General features: G+C 36.1%; 1 protein-coding gene across 1 annotated transcript; it reads left to right on the top strand.

Moving 5' to 3' along the window:
• The first annotated feature begins 3,889 nt into the window (after positions 1–3,889).
• Positions 3,890–22,292, top strand: SEC22B (SEC22 homolog B, vesicle trafficking protein). The gene is made up of 5 exons (XM_017650049.3): positions 3,890–4,129; positions 11,985–12,094; positions 14,759–14,919; positions 16,878–17,024; positions 20,518–22,292. Exons 1-5 carry the CDS (start codon positions 4,055–4,057, stop codon positions 20,670–20,672), a joined length of 648 nt encoding a protein of 215 aa, XP_017505538.1. The 5' UTR covers positions 3,890–4,054; the 3' UTR covers positions 20,673–22,292.
• The last annotated feature ends 1,880 nt before the right edge of the window (positions 22,293–24,172 follow it).

Below are 24,172 nucleotides of genomic sequence, written 5' to 3'. Positions count from 1 at the left end.
TATTTTCCACTCTTGATGCACTTTAGCGGTTCAATTAGGTCTTTGTTTTATTGGTATCTTCAGGTTTTCTCAATAGCATTTCCTATTTCTTTTCAGAGCATATTTTAAAAAATCAAGTAGCAATATAAAACTTGCTAAAAACCCAAACACAAATACAGTAATTTGAGATTTTGCCATTTGTGTTAACAAAAACACATCCTAGCCCCAAAGTAATGTAAAAAACTAATAATTTTACTTTTGGAGAAAGAATTCTGTCATAAACTGTGGTACAACAGAGTCATAATTATAAGACTAATAAGAAAGGCATTGTACCATGTAAAATTTACAAAAGTCAAATCCTCCACAAAAAATATATTGTGATAAAACTTCCCAGCTAAAGGCTGATACAATAGTTGGAAGTCTAGAAGAACACCACAACCTCTAAGTTGGAGTGAAACAAAGGTGTTAGGAACACATCTGCCCCCTGGTATGGCCTAGGTTTCCCTCAGTGTAAGGCTGTATGTACCCTAGAGATAGGCGGTTTTTTCTGAGATGTTGGCCTCAATGCAGGAATATTCTGGTTTGCTTTCCACCATGTGGGAAGGAGCCTGATGTTCCTTTGGGGAAGGTCTGCTGTTCCCCAGCTAGATGGGTGTAAATCTGCCTAATTTGGAGGTAAAATGTTAGCAAGATTTTTGAGTCATCACATACCTAAACCTATATTCCCCATTCAGTATGATTAGTAATAAAAGTATTATTATTTGTTTGATTCTGTCTTTTTTCCAATTTGATCTCAACTTAGAGGAAGAAAGGATTGTTGTTTTGATCCCTAAAACCCCAACTCAAATCTGCCATTGTAATATTCTCAAGAAGCAACAAGCTGCATAAATAGCAGATAAAAAAGAGAATTGCTCCTAGGATTTTGCTTTTCATTTGCCTAAGGGCTCTGACATAGACATCCTTAGATAACTGGCATACAGAACTTTGGGTCTGTCAGATTTCCAGAACCAGAGGACCATATTCCCTAATGAAGTAGGGAGAAAAAGGTCCCATATCAGAAAGTGATGGAATGAGGTGGACTAAGGAATGGGGTAAGGACAACCACAAGGGATTGATTAACAAAAATTTTATCTTCGGAAAGTAGACAATTTACCACAAGAAAGCATTAGCAGCAAGTTAGGTTGTGCCCCATTTTGTCATATTTATGTCATATTAGAATCTGTATTCTGGCAGGTAGAGCTGAATGAGTCAAGCTAATAATTTTTTTTACATGGGGAAGGATAACAAATACTAGTAATAATTAAAGGGTATGACCCTTAAGATTGTAAAGAAACTAACTCAGAGAGAAAGCTGTTCACTAATTTCTGGAACAGCAGTATGGGTAGAAAAGAGAGGATCCAAATAAAGCAGCAGGAGCTGAAGGATTAAGATAAGAGGAAGCCGAGCAAAGGCGGTAGTTTTTCAGACAATAGCAGCAAAGATAAGGAAATTGTAATGGCTGCTAGGAAAACTCAATCCACTAGGATTCCACAAAAAGGGTGTAGGGCTGCACATCTGAGAGACTCTAGGTGGCACTCAGGGTAAACAAACAAACAAACAAACAAACAAACAAAACCCACCAAACCCCCCCCACTAACCAAGGCTTTTATTGTTTTAGACTGAGAGGTGGGAAAATAATGGGGAGTAAAGCTGTACTGGGGTTAATGAAAGAGACAGACAGGTAGAATGTAACCTCTGCCGGCAAACATCATGTTTCTTTGTTCACCTCTGCATAATCCACTGCCTGCTGTTCCTAGTCCATAGTAGCTGTACAATGAGTATTTATTGAATAACTAATTAGATGCATGAAAGGAATGGATAACAGACATGTCTTTAATTAGTACAGTACCAAGTGTGAATTGTGCTATATAAAACCAATGAAGTGTTGTCTCAATTCTTAAGCATGCCACTCATTTGGTTATTTATTCAACAAACATTAACTGAGCATTTGTGAGGTTCCAGGTACAGGATACTACCCTCTGGGGGGAACAAATTACTATTTTTTCTGCCCTGAAAGGATTTACAGCCTAGTAGGGGAAGGAAAAAAAACTATTTAAAAATTTTAAGTTCAGTAAAATATTTTAGATGCTGTCAAAAACTATCCCTACTATCCTTCTCATTACCCCACCCCCGCATCGGAAACTCCAAGGGATGGATCAGCTGGGCCTGCTCTTTGCCTAACTTTTCTGACAAAGTAGGGACAGACTCCACGAAGTAGTTTCATGAGGTAGCTTTGCTAAATAAGGCTCGATATTTGACGCAACCTATCTGAAGTAGTAATTATTTTAAATAGGGGTTTTCACTTTACAAAGTACAATGTGAACTTTATTTTTCCTCCTTCCTCCTCCAAATCTTTTTTTTTTCACTTCAATGTCTGACCGACTATATGAAAGATACAGGTAAGGTCTGTGAACGAATTCTAGAGTAAAGAGACAGATTCCAGCCTTCGCGGAGCTCGTACTGAGAAGGTTAGACGATAATTCAGATCCACCACCAGCACAGTGGGTCAGTACCGCCAACAGATGTGCCGCTTCCGCGCGGCCAGGGATTGCAACAGGCAGCGGGCTGGGGGCGTGGCCTAAGGGCGGGTACCAGGGTGGAAGGCAGGCCTTTCCGGATTCCCTGGAGGTAGCCAATGGCCACCTGGGAGGCGGGCTTTGAAACCGACTAGCATTGAGACCGGCCAATCAGAACCTAATTTGAATCTAACCTTTCCTAATGGCAGAAAGCTAAAGGTTTTCGTGCACCTTGAGTAGGCTCTGCGGGCTGAAAGAGGGAGTTGCTCAGGGCAGCAGGTATTTATTACTCTGTAACTGTAAGAAAGCATTTCAAATTTTAATAACCGGTTCGGCCATACTAATACATATAGCTGGATATCAGTCCAGATATAGTGTCTGTCTATTCTTTTGTCTGCCAAAGGCATCAACTTCTAAGCAAAGCTTTTTCCATTAATAAAATCATGTAATTCAAACAGGAGCTATTTACTCGCAGATCTCTTCTAGGCAGCAGTGTTTGGTCAGGGTGTGGCTAAGGACCACAGATTGCTAGAACAGTTATTTATTCATCTTCATTACCTTACTCATATCTAGCATGTAATTAGACCCTTTGGAATTGCTTAAGAATAAATGGACACAAACCTCTCTTTCTCTGATCTCAGTTGAAAAATCTCTGCAAACTTCAAACTCTGCTTTAATGGAAAGTTTCATCCTGTTATTTAGCAGCTCAATTTTAAGTTGATTTAGAATGCTAATTACTCGATTTCTTTGATAAGTTTTAAGAATTTGCTGCCAGCTTTAAGTTCTAGCAAGGCTATCCTGCCATCATAAATAGATGTGGCACAGATCCCAGCTTTTGGAAGAGTGACTGACCTAGATGACTTCTGAGGTGAGGTCTTGATGTGGTTATTCATTCACACATACAAGAAATATATATATATATATTTTTTAACCTGAAACTATTCGAGGGTCTAGGATACAGCATAAACAAACAAGCAACAAAGACAAAAAAAATCTGCCTAGAAATACTGGGATATAGGGAATATTCTGTATAAAATATATAATATAGAAAATTTAAAAACTTAAGTATGAAAATAAATAGCCTGATTTTCAGGGTTTCACACTCTTCATCTAAGTATCCATTTATTCCCAGCCTCCTATCCAGCTCTCTCCCCAAACTTAAAGTATCAAGAACAAGAAAATTCGGTTTCAGTTTGTGTGCCACGCCACTTCAAGGGTCAAAGCTTATTCGAAGCACGGAATCGAGAAAAGTGAGCGGGGCCTTTGCGGTTTATGAAGGTGGAAGGAGAGGCCGCGGAACTAGTGTTTCAGTAGTTTTCGTTCTCGGTGGGAAGCCAGTTCCGGGGACCGGTAGTGGGAAGTTCCGGGGCTTGTTTCCGGCCACCTCAGCGGGAAGCGGAGACGCAAACAGCTGCATTTTGGCTAACTAAGGCAAAGGTATAACTGTTGTCGCGGCGGAGGAAGTCAAGAGGACGCCTGCGGCCGACCGGGCCAGTATTGGGTCCCTGTAGCCTGTGAAGATGGTGTTGCTCACTATGATCGCCCGAGTCGCGGACGGGCTCCCGCTGGCCGCTTCGATGCAGGAGGACGAACAGGTAAACTGCTAGCTCCCGGGGACCCCAAGACCCTGCCAGAGCGCTCTGCTCTCAGCATCGATTCCTTCCTAGGACGCGGCAGATCCGGGCACTCCCGACCCCTCTGAACTATCTTTTGGCGGTAAAGACACTGTTAGAAATCTACACTGCGGTCGGAGGTAGATTTCTGTTTCTCTTTAGAAAACGCTCTGGAGAAGGGATAGGTTGGGCTGGCTGTCATCACCTAGTGTTCTGTAACTCTTTACAGACTGTTAAAATTCAAGATTTCTCGTTTCCTGTTAATAAGGCTGATTGGCAGGTTCTGGGAAAACTCCCCTAAATTCTTCAACTCTTTTTACTGTAGCATCTGATCCTTGACCTCGCTTGCTGGCATCTTGAAAATGGGTGAGGTAATATTGCCACATATAGACACCTGTTTGAAGTTCAATGCAGTACCTTCTTTAAAAATTATACTTAAATCCCACCTCCTCCAATGTCTTTCTAAATACCTGCTGTTAGATTATAACCCTGTGTTAATGTTCCTCCAAAGCTTTGTACCTTTACTTTACTGTTGTACTTTGTCTTTCAATAATTGAGTTTCCTAGTAGGCGGACAACAGCTCTCAATCTTCTTTGTATTTCCCATAGCTTTTATAACAACAGCTTTATGCTAGTAGGTTCTCAAAAATGTATAGATTAAAAAACAACTCCAAATATCGTGAAAGGAAGCTGCTTTGAACTTTAGAATCACAAGGGAAACTTGGTGTAAGATAGGTTTCTAGAGCAGGATTGGGAGGTCCCTATAGAAGGGAGACTGAGAATGAGATTTATGTAACTTAAAGTGATCAATTTTATTTTACTTACTCATAAAACCTAAGTAGTTAAAAAAAAAACACCCAAGGCCTTAAAAAAGAGGAGTTATAGAAAAGATTTTTTCACATGTACCTTTTCTTGGACTTTTCATTCATACATTTATGGAAAAAAAAAAACCTTATTAAGCACATCAAGTGTGCCAAGCATGCTGCTAACTCAGGGGGGTTAGAGGACATAGTTACTATGGAGATGACAGGTTAATGGAAAAGCCACATGACTAACAAACAGTGAGAATGTAGTGTAACTGCTGTGGAAGAGAAAGAAGGATCTGTGGTTGAACATGGAAAAGATATCCAAGTTAGTTTGGGGAGATCAGGAAATTCTTCCCAGAAGAAATGACATTTAAGCTGACAGTAATATCTAATAATAAGGAAAGCTTCCATTTGGTTATATGCCTTTTTAGGTTTGATTTGGAAATATGTTTTTCATTTTTAGGGGACTAGTGATGGCGATTATGAAGTTGCAGGTATGCCAAGTGAAATATTTTTTATGCATTCTTCAAAACAAAGTCTCATCAACAATTATAAAATGAAAAATATAACATACCTTAATCGGCAGTTGTGAAATATTTTTCTCTTCTCCAGTTTGTTAAAAGTTTTCTACGACCACTCTGTAGAAAGTGTGTAATTGTTAAAATGAATGCAGGAACATGATTTGAACAAGGGAGATGGTGGGGCAATTTCCTTGAAAGATATGTAGTTTGACTGAGAAATAGGTTTTCCAAGGGGCTCAAGAGAAATCTGGTCAGTTTCCAACTATTGCATTGAATTCCAATGTAGGCAAAGAGTACAAAGTAGATGTGAAAGTCTACTTACAATTAGTGGGCCCCTACTCTCTGCCTTGATACTTTATTGAAAAATTAGTTGATACACTATTGTGTTTTTCTCAGTTTAATTCCAAATTAGATACTCGTCTACCAAGATTAGGTGCTTTGTTTAATTGACAAAGAAAGAAATTTTACATAAAAATATTTTTGTGATAGTAATTCCATTAGTGATTTTCTTTAGGAATTTTGACTTGGAGTAAGTCTTTAAAAAGTTTTTAATACCTGCAAAAATATGAATCAGTCTTATTTTTACTATTATAATAGGTATTAGAATAGTATACAGAACACATATAGAATGCCTACTACATAACAAGCACTGTGCTAAACCTGTTAAGCACATGATTTCATTCAGTCTTCATGCCAGCCATGTTATGATAGTTGTTATTATCCCCATTTATAGATAAAGACACTCTGAGGCTTAGAGAGGCTAGGTCTCTCGTGTAAAGTCACACAACTAAATAAGTAATAAAATAGAATTTTATCAGCGTTTCTTAATGTTGACACTATTGACATTTTGGGACAGATAATTCTTTGTTGTGGGAAACTGTCCCGTGCATTGTAGGATGTCCAGAATCATTCCTGGCCTCTACACCTTAGATGCCAGTAGCACTACAGCCACCACCCCTTTCCAGTGGTGATGACCCAAAATATTTCCAGACATTGCCAGATGTCACAGGGAATTGGGGAAGGGGGGGCGGAACACCCCTGCTTGAGAATCACTGGTTTTTAGTGTCTAAGACAGATCAGAATCTTAGTGCCTAACTGCTACACTTACTGCCTTATTCTAAGACTTTTTAATAATGTATTTACTTAGGAGTTTAGAAATAACTTATAAATAGATTATCTCAAACAGTTTTATAATTATAAGTACCTTAATTGTCCAGGCCAAATAATTCAGTGTACTTTTTCAATTATTTACAATGATAATAGATACCATATTTTATGCAGTTACTAGGTGCTAGTCATTGTACAAGCTGCCTTATTACTGGAGATGAACAGTTACTCAGATAATGCAGTAGAAAGCAAAATTTTTTTAAATGATAGAGGCAGAGTATCTATGTACTGTTTCCTCTCTGCTTAACTGGAAATTTAGGCCTAGGGCAGGTAGATGAACTTTTGTCTTTAAACCTAGACTCCCCAAATGGTATTGTCTTAATTTCCTTTCTTCCTTTCTGGTGTGTTTCTCCTTTTTTGAATGTTTGCAATTTCTTCATCTACCTTTCTGTTCTACCTCAAAATGATCCATCTTCTCTTCTCTTTCATTTTTCCCCAGATAATGTGGACTCAAGAAGGTGTTAGGTCTAACCAAGTATTGAGCAAGGAGATCCAAGAAAGCAGATAGTCTGCTGTATAGTTAAGCTGCCACACTCCCCCAGTCATTGAGGGTTGATTAATTGCCTTACTGTAATTGCTTTTGGAGGAAATGTTTGGTTCTTGGTGCTGCTGGCCTTTAACCAGCTGAGTTCAACAGGAATTTCAAAATGATAAGAGCTTAAATAAACATTCTTATAAAGGCAGAAGATGGTATTTGATACAAGTAGTTGTTCATTAGTCCTAGGTCAACAGCATTAAAAAGTATTGAGGTTCCTCTAGCTCCATCCATGTTGTTGAAAATGGTAGGATTTGTTTTCTTCTTATGGCTGAATAATGTTCCATTGTGTATAGCTAGAGGGTATTATGCTCAGTGAAATAAGCCAGGCGGAGAAAGACAAATACCAAATGATTTCACTCATCTGTGAAGTATAAGAACAAAGAAAAACTGAAGCAACAAAACAGCAGCAGAATCACAGAACCCAAGAACAGACTACCAGTTACCAAAGGGAAAGGGGCTGGGGAGGATGGGTGGGAAGGGAGGGATAAGGGTGGGGTAAAAGAAAGGGGTAATTACAATTTGCATGTATAATGTGGCGGGGGGGCATGGGGAGGGCTGTGCAACACAGAGAAGACAAGTAGTGACTCTACAGCATCTTACTGCGCTGATGGACAGTGACTGTGGTAGGGTTTGTGGGGGAGACTTGGTGAAGAGGGGACCCTAGTGAACATAATGTTCTTCATGTAATTGTAGATTAATGATAACAAACAAACAAAAAAGTATTGAGGTTGTGTGGCAAATAATTACCTTTTATATTATATACAGAATCAAATCCCAAATGTGCTATTGGCTGATCTCAAATTGGTTTCAGGATTTGTCCAGACATTCACATCCACTTCATTCTTGGATTACTAACATATCTTTCCATTGTATTATATACAAGCTTTTATCAAGTCTGTTCTAGATGAAGTAGAAAACAGAATTAGGGCATCTAATCTAACTATTTTTAGGTAGACTGACTGTGGGCCCTTTGTGACTTTAATCTTGAAAGCAAACTGAGGGTCTGTCTGTACAGCTGTGAGTATGTTGCTTGTGAGATCTAGATCAGAGTTGCCACATGGTTTCATGAGCATTTTCTATGAATTAGATTTAATGTTAAGTGGTAAGACATCACCTAGAAGGTGATTTTAATTCTAGGTACAATGGAGCAATTTTAATTTGACAGACTGTGATGAACAGGGGCCCCAGAACTAGACTACCTGGGTTCAGATTCTTGCGCCTCTCCTTATAGCCCAGGTCCTTGGGCAAATTTGACTTCTCAAATATAAAATGGGCATCAGTCCTAATCACCTCATTGTAAAGCTTATGAGTTAAATTATGTGATGTGTTTAGACAGTGGTTGGCAGAAAGTAACTACTTTCATTGATTTCATTTGCCTATTTCTGAAGAAGCTGTTCTAATTGCATTTTGCTTTTCTTAAAGTTCACAGACTAGAATTGTACATAATATTGTAGGTGCAATATGCAATAAACAGGAATGGATGAATGAATAATTTTTCCCATTACAAACTTAATCCATGTTTATTGTAGGAAATTGAGTAAATATGTACAAACCAAAGGACCTAAATGTTAATGGTGATTATTACCTATAATTCCTACTCAAATTATATCCTTTTTCATGTATCCATTAAATTGTGCCCATTTTCATAATCTTAATCTTTGTGTGTGTGTGTGTGAAATTAAATAATGAGTAATATTGTAACACTTCCCCATCTATTTTTTTTCACTCAGTGTAAAATGAGTGTCTTCTTGTATCATTAAATATACAACATTATTTTATTGACTGTATAGTTTTCCACCATACAAATATACCTTGTTGTTTAACTAGTCCCCTGTCCTATTATTGAACATTTGTTTTTATTTTTATATGCATTTGTAGTTATTTTTAAACACATATATGATGTGTATGTGAATTTTCAAAGATGCTGAATTGTTGGATAAAACAATTGCAAAATTTCATAATTTTGTAATTTCTAATATGTACTGCCAAAATGATTACCAGAAAGATTATGCCAGCATTATGTTCTCAGCAATGGTGTTGCTAACTGAACCGCAGTGTAAAATGTTGATTGGCATGGCATAATCCCTATGTAGGTATGTTCCCATTGTTATACATTAGCAATCACTGCTTCATTGTAAATCCCTGAAATTGTAGCATGCTTTTGGCCAATATCTTATAGTTGAGATAGTTGTTAGTCTGTGTCTCTCAGGCTGCACTTTACAGTGCCTCCTATAAAGTCAAGAATTTGTACCAGTCTTTATTTGACTGACAATTCTTTGCTGTTTACTTCTAGTTCCTTTTAGGTGCTCACCTGCATTTAGCTGTCAAAAACTTAAACTTAAAATCTGTGGTTCTGGTTATTTTAAAATACCAACATCTGAGTTTCACCTCTGAGATACTGATTTAATTGGTTTGAGGGTAGAGAGTGGACATGATTTTTTTAAAGATCCCCACGTGATTCTAGTGTGAAGCAAGGTTGAAAATCATTGATATATGTCAGTATTATTTTTTTATACTTTGGTTAGCACTTCTAACTTTATTTGCATCCCTTTTATCTACTGTGTCTTCCAAATGCCACATTACAGCATTGGTGAAGCCAACAGATTGGCAAGTGCCATTCAAATTTAGAAACAGGATATTATGCATTAGTTCAAAGCATGTGACAGTACTCACTCTCCTTTACTACCAAACCATCATAAAAAAAAAAGTGTCTTAACAATACTGTTTAATATGATAATGTTAATTACTATAGTATTGTTAATATGTATAATTATATATATATATACACACACACATGCATACACATATATGTTAATACAGAAATATTTCTCAAGTGACAGTATTATAACAAATCATTGCGAAAAGATAGTGCTAAACAAAATATATCTACAAAGTGATACGTCTTGTCTTCTCTGCCTAACTCTTGGTTGACCTCATGCTTTTTTACTTTCCTCTTCATACTGAAATTTCTAGTTCACTGTTTTAAAAATAGCTTAGAAACCTGTATTTGTACATTTGCTTATCTGCCACTTTATCACTGCTTCCTTAATTTTATTTTTAGCTCAGTGGTTCACTATCTAGAATTTTAAGATTTCACTTTGTATATTCTCAAAGTTAGATCTCAGATCCAGTCCCTGGAAGAACCTCATATAAACGCTTTCCTATTTAAACATTTAGTTATTAAACATCTATCAAAATATGCTTTCAATCCAAAATAAATATTCCCCTCCAGAATAAAATAATTCCTTCTAAATACATGGCAAAATAGTTCCTCCCCCTACCCCCCCAGTATATGGATGAATAAATAACATACATTTGTTCCCTATTCTTCATGCGCTTCTTTTCACTTGGAAATAGTATATTGGTGAGGTCAGTTTTTCACTTCAATAAGACGTATGCACCCCCATGTTTATTGCTGCATGTATTTACAATAACCAAGATATGGAAGCAACCAAAGTGTCCATCAATAGGTGAATGGATAAAGAAGATGTGCTATATAAAAACAATGAAATATTATTCAGCTATAAAAAAGAAAGAAATCCTGCCATTTGTGACAACATGGATAGACCTAGAGGGTATTACACTAAGTGAAATAAGCCAGGCAGAGAAAGACAAATACCATATGATTTCACTTATTTGTGGAATATTAAAAAAAAACCAAAATGAACAAAAGAGCAGTAGACACATGGACACTGAGAAGTGACTGTTGGTTACCATGCACAGAGAGGTTGAGTGCATGGGTGGGGTAGGTAAAGCAGATAAAGAGACACAAAATCTTAATTATTATAAAAGTTGGTCATGGGGATGGAAGTGCAGAATGGAGAATATAGTCAGTGGTTCTGTAACATCTTCGTATGTTGACAGGCAGTAACTGCACTAGTGGGGGTGAGGATTTAATAATGTGTGTAACTGTCAAATCACCGTGTTTTATACTTGAAACCAGTATAATATTGTATGTCAACTATACATCAATAAAAAGAAATACACTTTAAAAAAATTAAACATAAAATATTTGCTAAACCCAAAGGTGAGAAGAAACAAGCAAAAAAATGACACTGCTCCTTCTCTTTGTAGACTTCTTTCCTTCTTTAAAAAAAAATTTTTAAATCATTTAGAAATTGTTGAGGAAAAATCATGCCTGTAATTTACTCATTTGAATCTTATCATTTTCATTGTTGTATGCATATATCCGTTGCTCTCCAAACTTTTGCTGTTCAGAAGCAAAGAGATTTATTCAGTAAAACATATTTGACTTTCCAATCTTTGTCCTTACTCTTGTTCATTTTTACCTAGTTGCAGTTACAGTTTTCTTAGTAATTTGCAATCGTGGGTGAATACATTTAATTTTGCTTAGATGCTCATTTCTATAACCCTTTGTGGAAAAATTTGCTTGACATTCCAGCATAAAAATGAGATTCATCAGTCTTAGGATTTTCCTCTGAGTATAGAACATGTTGTGCAGATCTATGCCAGTTACTATACAAGTGAAATGGGTTAGGAGGAGGGCACTGACCTAACAGTGGACAGGACATTGGGTTGAAGGTTAAGAGTGCCTTAAATGTAATTAAGGAATACACTTTTGTTTCTTGGCAAATAACTGATGGGATTTTCTTGAAGAACTAGGGGTTGTTTACTCTTCCATTTTGCTCTAAAAGTAGGCCATTTTTCTTTTGTTAAAATGAATCATATTAACCTGTACATGAAGGGCCTTATTCACATAGTATCCTCATAATATGATACTTCTCACTAATAGATACAGTTTTTTTTTTTGGTGAATAATTCTCAAATGAAGGTGTCTTCTTTCAGTCTGGCCGGGACCTTCAGCAGTACCAGAGTCAGGCTAAGCAGCTCTTTAGAAAGTTGAATGAACAGTCCCCTACCAGATGTACCTTGGAAGCTGGTGCCATGACTTTTCAGTGAGTATAATCCTGATTTCTTTGTGGTCACTTAAGTATAAAATACAGTAAATGTAAATAACACCTGATAAAAATGGTAACAATTTTTTTAAAGTAAGGAGAAGTTTAGAAATATTGTCTCTTTATGGAAGCAGCTTCCCTGGCTCTGATTCTGCAAAACTGAAATCTTGGTTTGTTTATTCAACTTGCATACAATAATTTAACTTGTTATCTTATGTCTGCTGAATGCTGTACCTGTCATGTAATAATAGATAACTTTCTGCTTTTGGAGCTTCCTAGAGCCAAATATGTATAGATTAGTAGTACCCTTGCTCAACCATGTACTAGCAATGTGACCTTGAACAGCTCAGGTCTCAGGTTCTTCTGTAAAATAGGGACAGTAGTCATAGTTCAGTGAGGATAATGAGAGAATCCATGTATATCTCTTAATATCTTGCCTGGCATAAAGAGAATAGTCAATAGGTGTTATTATTCACAAAAAAGAAAATTATGAAAGATAATTTAAAAGCAACTCATTCAGTAGTTATAGAAAATGCATACAACTGAGAGGGATAAAAGTGTTTTATTGGATTTCAAATGATCACAAATAATTGGTATTAAATGTTTAATACATGTCAAGTTTGAAAGTGATAAAACAGGAAGGATTAAAAAAGAAAAAAGAGGACATGAAGATCAGAGGAAAGTAAAAAAGGATTAGCTAGATAATCCTTGCTATTTTAGGAACTCAGATACTAGGATAATACAGACCTGGGAGGAACCTGCTGTGTTTAAGAGGAAAATTAAAAAAGTCTATCCATCAAAAACAAGCAAAGAAGTCATACAAAACCAGAATAAAGCCCTGGCCTATTGGTTAAGAAAGTAGTGGATTTTAAGTTTCATAAAGTATTAATTTGCATAGTATTTGAAACATTTTCTATAAATCTAATTTTCAACATCAAAAAATATTGTAGATAATTATATAGTATCTTTATCTCTATATTGGGTTAGGAACAAAAGATTAGAAAAATTCTCATGGGATTGGAAAGAGATTTTTTTTCTGCCTGTTCAAGACTTTTATTATCTCATTTCATCCTTTATTTCCATCCAGGAGCTATTTATTGAAGATTTATTCTTTACCAGACTATGTATTAAGTCTTGCCTCTGATGTCCGTTGCTTTTAATGAACTCATTGTCTTCTTAGCAGAGAGAGACACATACTCAAACAACTGTACTATAATACCTTAGGGCAAGAAGTGCTGCAAGTGGGATATAAATGAAATACTTTGGGAGCAGAGAGAAGGAAACAATAAACCATTGGTAGGGAGTAAATTTGAGGAAAGGATAGATAGAGAGAGGGGGGATACAAAGAAATTTCTCAGAAAAAATTATAGTAGAATTTAGCTTATGAAAATGAATTAAGTTTTCTCCTGATGCAATTAGGAAAAAAAACAATGTAAGTAGAAGTCGAGAAGATTGTGAAAGAACCCAGCTTGTTGGAAAACAGTGTATCTTTTGGTATGTTAGGATACATGGTGGAACAAGCCTACACTTGTTTCAGAGGGCTACAAATAGCATACCAAGGAGTATAATTTTATTTTATAGGTATTAAGGAACCCCTAGAGATTTTAAGCAGGGTAATATGGTTATATATATATTTTAGGAATAAATTGGTTGTTTAGGAGGTGGTCTAGACTGAGGCAAGAGGACCAGTTAATTCAGGTGCCCAAGCAGGAGATAGGACAGCAGTATTATTATTATTATTATTATTATTATTATTATTATTATTATTATAATTAGATAGGACAGTCTTAAGACCATCAGCATTATTTTAAAGGGACTGAGAGATGGTGTAATAGACAGTGATCTGTGGAGTCCTAGGGTATCTCAGGAGCCACATAGAAAGAGCAGGGATGGAGGTATGTGTAATGCTTTGGGGCCCTTAAGCTCCTACTTAAACTAAAAATCTTCTGATCCTATTTGCTTTACATATGTGGTGGTCAGTATAATTTTCGCTGAAATAAAGAGTACTATGGCTAAAAAGACATTTGAAAACCACTGAGTGGCCTAACCTGTTTCCTGGATTATCTCGAACATACTGTCCTGTATCCCCTTCCAGAGTGCCAGGGGGCTCACTCCCACAAGGGGAGGTCAGTTCTGTTATTGCATAGTTTACTTGATACAGAGTTCTCTTACCCTGGAAATCAGGGAGTACTGTTAGTCCTGAGGTCACTATATTCTGTACCCAGTAAATAGTGTGGCATTAACTTCCAACTTCTAAATATCCACAAAAATTTCCAGTTCTATTGTTTTTCTTACAGCTGGAAGGCATTTGAATATGTGTGTATTAGTTTAGCACACATAATCAGAAAATGAATGGAGTTACAACTTTCAATTTTCAAGAAAACATCTTAGGTATTAAGATATTTTAGTCAGAATCATAATGAATAACCATCTGTAATAAAGATGTCTAAATATTCCTATTGGACTATATTCTAATAATAGGAAGGTATTTGTTTTTTGATTCCAGGAATTTGTGGTTTGAAATTGACTTTCTGATTCAGTTAGCTTCAGAGGGCTTCAGCAAGAATATTTTCAAAGGTGTTTTATGGCTTGTGAATCTACTTCAAATTGTTGAAGATACTGTTATTCTGCAAACAACTTTTTCTTGCTTTTTTGTCTCTCCAGCTACATTATTGAGCAGGGGGTGTGTTACTTGGTTTTGTGTGAAGCTGCCTTCCCTAAGAAGTTGGCTTTTGCCTACCTAGAAGATTTGCACTCAGAGTTTGATGAACAGCATGGGAAGAAGGTGCCCACTGTGTCTAGACCCTATTCCTTTATTGAGTTTGGTAAGTTTTTGCTCCTTACCTCTCTCAAGGGAGCAAACAATATGGAGAATCTCTTTGTTACACTGATATAGTTTTGATTAAAAAAACATTTTTTCTGATGTTTACTTACTAAAAGTTTTGAATTCTGCCTCTCCGATTCCACCCTTTTTTGTCTCATTCAAAAATGTATGAGGCTTCCTTCTCATAAGTTATTTTCTCTGGTCTGTTGATCTTTTCTCCAAAGAACCTGTCCTTTGCTCTTTTTGTAATTTGGTTTGATTCTTCATTAGATTCCTCAGAATTCTGCAAAAAAATTGTGCCTACAGATCTACTTGATTGGCACATAGTAGCTGAATTCTTTTTCCCTCAACTCATAGACACATACACATACACATACACTCACACACTCATAGTAATGCTCATTTTATGGAGATCACAGTTTGGAAATAAAAAAGAATTATGTTTTGTTTCTTTCAGTAGAATAAGTACTAGAAGATACATGGTTTACTACATGCAAATGTACAAGCATAGGTGTCCCTATTTGTATAAAAATTATAGGAGACTCCACTGGTCAGACCTGGTAAAGGATCTGATGCACTAGATCAAAGGACATAGTCCTAAGAACATTAAGTAGAGGAAGTGAGAGCAAGTATGATCAGATTATATCACTGACATTTTTGGTTAAAAACTAAATTGTAAAGCCAATTTCTGAGTTTCTGAAGTATTTCAAGTTTGCTAGATAAGTGGGTCATCTTGCTTTTTAAAAATAAAGAAAATTTAGCGAAACACACCAGTGTTTCATAACTACAAACTTTCCAAGTCCTAATTTTTATAATGTCTGGTTTTTCAAAGTTTATTTTTATAGACAATTGTGGTCCAGTAAATCCAAGGTAAAAAGAGTACTGTACCAAGGTCACACAGGAAATAGTTGGTACACTCAAATTATGTTAAAGGATCTTACACAATGAACAGGTTACATACAGGTGAACCGCAAGGTAGTGTAACCTGAGACCAGTAATTATTACCATCTCTAGTCTTGATAGAGTAAGAGAAAGCAGTTTCTGGAACTGCAGAGAAGAAAATTATAGAGAAGGCCAACTTGAGAGGAATAGGAACTTTCAGTGAATACTGGCAGCACAGGGAGGCATTGGGGTGATAAACACCTTGATGTCACCGTCTGCTCACCTTCCCTTCTCTTGGGGCTCCCCTGATACTAGAGAGCAAGGAGCCTTTAGTGGAGGTCAGCATCTGAGGGCAGAAAGCAGGGTACAGAAGGGTGGAGAGGAGATCTAAAGAAGCAAATGAAAGGTACCCAGCACACACAACTTAAGATTTTTGCCAGAAGTTCAAAATAAAGTCTTTGTAATAGCTCATTCTTCTTATGGTTTTGAGAAGTATAAATCTGGGCTAAACATAAGTGAGACTGCAGTTTTATAGTGGTGTTTTAGAAAACTCCTTATCACATGTTTGCTTTACCTGAAGTTTAAGAACAGGGTAAAACTGGGAATGTATGTTAAAGAAATTACTCTCAAGACAGTGTTTTTCACCCTTCTAATGATAGAGTAACTCTTTTGCCGTGTTAGGTTGTAGAGATGCGAGGTTGTTGCCAGCATCCTTTTGAGGGAATGTGTAAAGTTAAGCAATGAAACCCTAAGGGTCCTTAGAATACAGTTTGAAAATTTCTGCTTTCAGAAAGGCTTATTACTAGGGTGAGCCTTAATTTCTGTAAGGATCCTGACAGCTGATACTTCTAATTCAAGGGTGTGCAAAGGACATTCTCCTGAATATGTCATCTGATTATATCTTTTTATTTTACAAATAGAGAAACTGAAACTCATATTTTGATACTCATTCAAGAGCTTGGTTAACCACAGACAGTTGCAGATCCAGGATTAAACTCAGAACTGTATGTTCCCTACCATAGTATTTTGATGGACAGGAGAGAAGTGGGTAATGGTCACTTTTCTTCTGCATTTGAGATACCTACATACAGAAAACCAAGAAGCTCTACATTGACAGTCGTGCTCGGAGAAACCTAGGCTCCATCAACACTGAATTGCAAGATGTGCAGAGGATCATGGTGGCCAATATTGAAGAGGTGTTACAACGTGGAGAAGCACTCTCAGGTATCTGAAAGTAGCAGTATAGTATCATAAAGAAGTTTGCATTCTATAAGCAAAGATATTTTTTGGGGGTAACATTTATGCTGTCAGATTCTAGCCAGCATTAAGAATTCATCTCTCAGAAATAGATTACATTACAAAGCTTCCGATATGTTTTTCCTTAGCATGATTAGTTTTGTTAAGTTGGAACAGTGTAAAGGTTAATGTTTCCAAGATATTTATAAAATTAAGTAAATATTTACAGAAACACCTAAGTTAAGGGAAATGAAAAGAAGAATGAGAGGAAATTGTCAGAGTTAGAGCAGTGGTTTCCTGAACAGCCAGTTTGGGAGACTTTATTGCTGCCAGATCAACCATTATAAAATGCAGTTTTTATCAGTGCATTCCTTTGCTGAAAAACTCTTAAAATCTGTGACTACAAGATAAAATCTAGTCTGGTTTCTATTTACTTTCCATTTATTCAGTTATATTATCAAATGCTTGTAATGTGCGACCACTGTGTTCTCTATAATGGGAGATAAGGAGATGGCAAACATCTCTCATTCTCTCTAGTTCACAAACATTCTGCCACAAGCAGGCCAGCTTCCTCACCATCCTGGATCTGTTCTTTAAAATCTAGATAAGTACTTCCTTGGCGTCTTCAAAGAATCCTTCCCTCCTCCTTACAGCTGACATCATAATCTCTTTTGTCCTTTAAACTCTTTTAAAGCACTTACCTAAGTAATGTTTTTTAGTACATAATGGGGTGTGTGTGTACTTACTTACCTAATTTACCTTAAAATATATATATATTTACCTAATGTTTAATTGTTACCTGAGTGTTTCATATACTCCTTAGAGGTAGTTTTTGTGTTTCATATATATTTCATATGCTTCTTTTATTTCTCTGACAGTGTGATCACAGTGGATGCTTTTCAAGCTTTAATTATTTCTTGAATTTAGTTTTTTTGTTACATATTCATGAGTAAATGGGTTTTCCTTTATTATGAACTGTAAATTTTAACCTTTATGATAGTAGGCAGCAGTTGTTACAGCTTAGCTGCAGGCTCTTTAAATACCAGATTTTGGGTGAGTCTGTCTAAATTTTCATCATAACAGACTCAGAACTTTTACCTGGGATAAAGTAGACCAGTACAAAATTTATATATTGGTCAGTTTATCAAAAGTGTAAAGGATTCTCTCCTACGGCTTTATTGGTTGCCATAAAGCTGATACTCTGATTGAAAAAGAAGTATATTTGTTCTTTTAAGTAACTTCATCTGACTGGGAAGATAGGAAACATTGTCAAAGAGTAATTTATTGACATTATAAGGGAACAAACATTAACTGAACACTTGCTTTGTTCTAGGCAATATGGTAGGGGACTTTACATATATTCTTTAGAGAAATCCCATGTGAAGTGGGTGGTACCAAACTGGTTTTACAGATAAGGAATCAGAGACTCAGAAAAGTTAAGTGGCTTGCTGAGAGTCTACTGCTAGTGCCTGGCAGAGCTTGGTGGCATCCAGAATCCTTGTCTATCCTCAGTGTATGATGATTTTAAATAGATATACAGACAATAAGAGCTATAAGTATAAGAGATAGATCAATGTGAAGTGAACAGCAATGATTTTTTGAATTTTGGTAGATCAGGAAAGGGTAAAGAGTGGTATTTTAAGAGGAAGAAAAAGCATATCTGAACAGAGTATATTTGAAGGACAGTAAAAGGATCAGCCTACCTCAAAAAATGTTTTCTTCCTCTTTAAGCTTCTTCATAATAAGAATTCATTAATTAAGCATTCTTATTTTCCTAATTTTTAGATTTAGAGCTAGTCTACTTTGCATTTAAGATACAAGAGTAGTTCCTATGGGTTCTTTCAGCAAGATCAAATTGTGTCCTTTTTCTGTACCCGTTTCTTTTAAGCCATGAGTTTTGTTTTTTCATTCCGTGTCACCCTCCTAGACTGTAAGTTCTACAAGTAGAAGGATCCTGCGTGCTTTGATCATCACTGAATCTTCTAGTGCTTCACATAATGCCTGTAACATAAATATTTGCTAAGTAACTTCTCCAATCAGTGGCTTTGTCTTTATGATACCATGTTTCCAAAGGTTCCTGTGTAAAGGAATTTTCTTATTATTTATTTCATATGACCTAATATGTTTGTTTCTTTGCCCAGTTATTCTCAGCAGATTCAGATTTATTTAGCAAATATGTATTTATTGAGCTGACTATATACCACTCTTGTAGGCACTGAGGATATAGCAGTAAACACAGTAGTTAAAAACCTCTGTCCGATGGAGTGTGCATTCTGGTAGACTGGCTGAAAAGATTCCTCATAGCATTGTCACAGTTATTTCTCCCTCCCTAACTCTTTTCTGGCGTGACTAGGTATCTTACTGACAGGACAAGTTGCTAATTTAGAAGTGGCTGTCATGCCTGTGTCATTAAGTAATGCCATATTTCTCAATCAAAACCAGTCTCTATTAAGCAACTCTAGATATTCCAAAAGCATTCTCCAAGGAAGAATAAATAAATTCAGATTACAAAATAGTTTTCCAAAAATTTAAAGAAGTAAAAAGTTTGATCAGAATTCATTTATGTCAAACTGATAATTTGTTTTTAGTAATTAAAAATGCCAGATATTTTAATAGTCTAGCTTGTGTCTATCTGGCTATTTCTCTAAGTGCTCAGTTAACAATTATAAGAAGATAACGACACTACAAATGTCCTTATAGGAGAGAAAACCTCATAGAAGTTTCTAAAAAGCTTAATTTAGTAGATAAGGGTGGTTTTCTAGCACCTGGAATTATATTTTAGTTACAACTTTCCTGTGTCTGTTCAAGTTTAACATCTGATAGATTTTCATTCATAAGAGTCTTTACTATGTGGAGAGTCATAGAAATGAAATTTGGTAACAGTTACCATTGAGGTACAGCTTAATTAATACTCAGTGTCTAGTACATTGAATTTTCTGGTTCTGGAAATATAAATGGTTATCATTTTCAAAATATGAGAGAATATGATTTAGACCATGGAAAGATTATGAAGATAATAATGTCAGCTAACATTTCTCAAATATTTACCATGTGGAGGCATTGTGTTCCCTTTGTAGGCATTCTAATATACCTATAATCCTATAATATAGTTACTGTTACTTTCATTTTATATATGAGGAAACTGGGTCTTAGGCTAATTGAGTTGACTAATGTTAACATGACTGGTGCAGCTGAGATTTGAACCAGAGTGAGGCTAGAGCCTGCAGTTCTAACCACCTCACTATACAGTCTCAAGAATTTGAACCTAATTTGGCCTGAGAGTTTTTAAATGCTTTGTAATTTGACAGTGCTTCAGGATCATGCATTAACCAGTATATGCAATCTTACCCTTTAATTAAAAATAATAATTTAAGCGTCATGGTTTTTTGGTATAGCAACACTCATTTTGGTTAATTTTAAATCTTAATACATTTGATAAGAAATTCCAGGGAGTCATTAATGTTTTTTTTCTCTTTGACAGCATTGGATTCAAAGGCTAACAATTTGTCCAGTCTGTCCAAGAAATACCGCCAGGATGCGAAGTACTTGAACATGCGTTCCATTTATGCCAAACTTACAGCAGTAGCTGTATTTTTCATCATGTTAATAGTGTATGTGCGATTCTGGTGGCTGTGAAATAGTGATCCACTGGCAGAAGTGAACCTAGAACCCAGCAGGTATACATTTTCAGGAAGCTGAGCTCACAGAGATGTGTATTAGAATCCCAATGGAGCTCCTGCCTCTAAAGACCTTGCAAGAAAAGACGTAATGAAAATGAAAATTTACACCTCATTTAATGAAGCTTAACCCTGTATAGAAAGTCTCTTTTGGGGGCAGAGGCTTTCTCTGGGTACTAAACCATGTATGTTAGGGGACACTAGATTGTTTTATTTGGTTCTTCCCTCCCAGAATTTTTACATTTAAAAAATAGCACTGACTGCGGCATTCCCATTCTCTAATGGAGCCATCAGTGAGATTTGACTTAATCAACCTGTGCAAGCAACGGTCTGAAATTCCTTCAGAGAAGGCAGCCCTTTTGGAAGTTTTCTGACTCTTATCTAATCAACATTCCTTTTGTTGGTGACATTTGTGATTTGCAGTAATCTGAGTTTTTGATAGCCTTTTAAACAAGACTCCAATATGTGAAGGGTACTCGCTGTGCTGCAGAGATCTTGTCTATTTGCCCCTGTAGGAAGTTCACTTTGTTGTTTTCCTTTTATGATATTTTGCTTATTGCACAATTGCTTTAGGGTTGAATGAATTGTATTAAGATGCCATGAAATTATATAGCACTCCATGATTAAGAAGCTAAAATGTTTTCTGTCATTTACTCCTTACAAGACTTAATTAGAGACATTCTTAATTTTATTTTTCAGTGTCTGGTTTATATTAGTATAAAAATGAGTGTAGCATACAGGTAGTCAGAGGCCCCTGACTCAATGAGAAGAAAGGCTGAGTTCATAACTTCAGTTTTGTCCTGCCCCTTTCTCACTTTCTCCCCTATAGTTTTCTCCACTCTCTTTTCCTCCTGCCACAATTTGCTTAACATTTTAAAATTCTTCTGTGCCCAATAGTTTCATGTCCGGTAAACATCCTCTCAGAATATTCTCAAATTAAAAAATTGAAAATATGTAGCTATCTTATTCATACATTTAAATTTTTGCAAAGCAACTACTCAAACTAGTAAATACATTTATTTGAGGAAGTCTCTGAAAGCTCCTATACCTCCTTCAGTTTATGTAAATTCTCTGAGAAAAAATGCACCTATGATTTTACCCTTTTTTGCTCAGGGATTATGGGGATTTCCTTTTACTTTCTGAGGTGGGAGAAATAGACCTTTTAAAATATTGTCACAAGGGTTTATAATATAATGTATAACACACATACTGCAAATATTTCTTTTAGTTGTACAGGAAAATGAACCAACTTCTTATTTCTTAACATCTTTGGACATAACATTAGCCAGTAAGCAATTTTATAATTCTAAAGGATCATTAAAGCTACTATCCTGATTCCTGATAGTGAAAAATAAATCCTATTTCCTTATAACAAGGCAAGGAGAAATGCTCATTTTATTCCTGATAATTTACAGAACTAAAATAAAAATATTTCTTTCCATTTTGGATCTAAATCTGCAAACTGGAGTTTTGTGCATGAAATATGAAGTTACTTTTTATAGAGAATAAGTGCTTTTAAACTCCTAAAGGCTTGTCCCTAAGTAATGATGTTGTAATAAAGCCCTTGTAAAGCTGAAAACCTTCGTAAGTGGTTTTATCATAGCATTTGGTGCTTCTGCTGGAGTGGGGAATAGCAGCTCATTGTTGAGAGTTGTGAGCTGCAACCATGTGGCTGGCAATGAGAAATACCTCTTGAGTGTTCCCTTCAGTGTGAAGTTGCATTATCTGAGTCGTTTATTTACACATACCTTTCTAGGTACATTTCTACCTAAGCTCAGTGGGTTAATTAAAAAATGAGAATGGGGGCAAAATGACAAAGAAAATAGCTCAAGAATACGATGATTGAAAACTGAGTACAAAAGTCATAACATGGCTCCTACTTCTGTTCTTTATTGGAGGTAGTGTTCTGACTAGGTGAAATGTGTCAGCAACCGCACAGTTATCTAAAATAGAATGTGATAAATACTCTACAGTTATTGGCACACTAAGAAAGGACACCTAGTTTACTTTGGGAAGGAGTATGATAAGAATGGATATTCTGGACAGTCAGTGGCTTGAGCAAAGTCATGAGTTAAAAGAGGGAAGCATGCTTTGGGGATTGTAATTAGTTCAACTTAACTCAGGCTAAGTGTAGGCAATTGAGACTTGAGGAAGAAGTAGACTGGAACACTGTCATAAAGGGACTTGTCAGCCATACTAAGGAGTTTAGACTACACTAAAGTCACTGGGAAGAAATGGCATCTGATTTATAGTTTCAAATGATCATTGTGGCCATAGTATAAAAGAATGTTAGGGTAAACCTGGAAATAGGAAGATGAATCTAAGGAGCTATCAAAAGAATAATGAGACAGGAGACAGATTTCAAGTGATTTTTAAGAAAGGAACTAATATTTACATAATGCTTTCTTTGTTAGGAGATTATTTTTGCAGTGATGTTTTGAAGTAAGGACTGTTAACACCATATGAACAAAGATATTTTACAAAGGGTACTACTGTGTGGCACAGGAGAGTTATATTTGTCCAAAGTTGTAGAGTTAGGAAGTAATGGGGCTACGATTTGAATGTAGGCAGTTTGACTCCAGAGTCTGTCCTTTTCTCCACTATGCTGTACAATCAAGAGGTCCAATAAAATAAGTACCAAGAAATGTGTTTTGAATTTAACAATTAGGAACTTAATCATTTAGGCAGAAGTAATTCCAGCGAAGTAGTCAGAAGTCAGATTGCAAGGGTGTGAGAGTTAAATGAACTCTTAACTGTTCATTTAAGTGTCTTAACATGGTTCATAAGCTTTTTTTTTAAACCTTTGAAAATCTGCTTTAAAGTATGTGTCTTAACCACAGAAAAATGTTCCTGTGTACATGTGTACCAAGTCTCAACATGGCTATGTCAGAGTATTTAACTCCACAAAGCCTGTTCATGACCCAGTGGCCTGTGATCCCCTAGTTAAGAATCCCAGAGATCGAGGATGTGAAACTCAAAGGTAAGTACCCAGAACCTTGAAAACTGTCCAGCTGTGGTGTATTGGAAGAAAATTCTATCACTTGTTTTCCTGTAGTGCATTCAGAGATCTGATTCTACAGAAAAAAAAAAAAGCAAGTGATTCCAGATCTAGATCACATTGAAGGAGCTTACAATTTGTATTTTCTACTTTTATCAGTAGGAAGTATTACAAAAGCAAATTAAGAAGGCAAATAGATAATTCTGTACACACAGTATTTAATTTTAATAATACATGTATAAGAAAACATTTATAAATGCCCGACTTGCAATGAGTTTTCATAATTAAGGGCTTGAATGCTGTTGGCCACACAATTAAGACTTTTGGTCTGTATGTAGCAGAAATGACTGAGCCCCATGTGGTTGTCTTTTCAGACAGCTCAACAAAAGATAAAAAGCAATAATTTAGAAATGTTACTACTATAGTTGCATATTAACTGGTTAGACCAAGTAGCTTGTACT

This window comes from Manis javanica, chromosome 4, assembly GCF_040802235.1.
Source record: "Manis javanica isolate MJ-LG chromosome 4, MJ_LKY, whole genome shotgun sequence".
Lineage (NCBI taxonomy): Eukaryota > Metazoa > Chordata > Mammalia > Pholidota > Manidae > Manis > Manis javanica.
The sequence above is the reverse complement of the archived record's forward strand: the minus strand, read 5'-3'. Positions and strand labels throughout refer to the sequence as shown.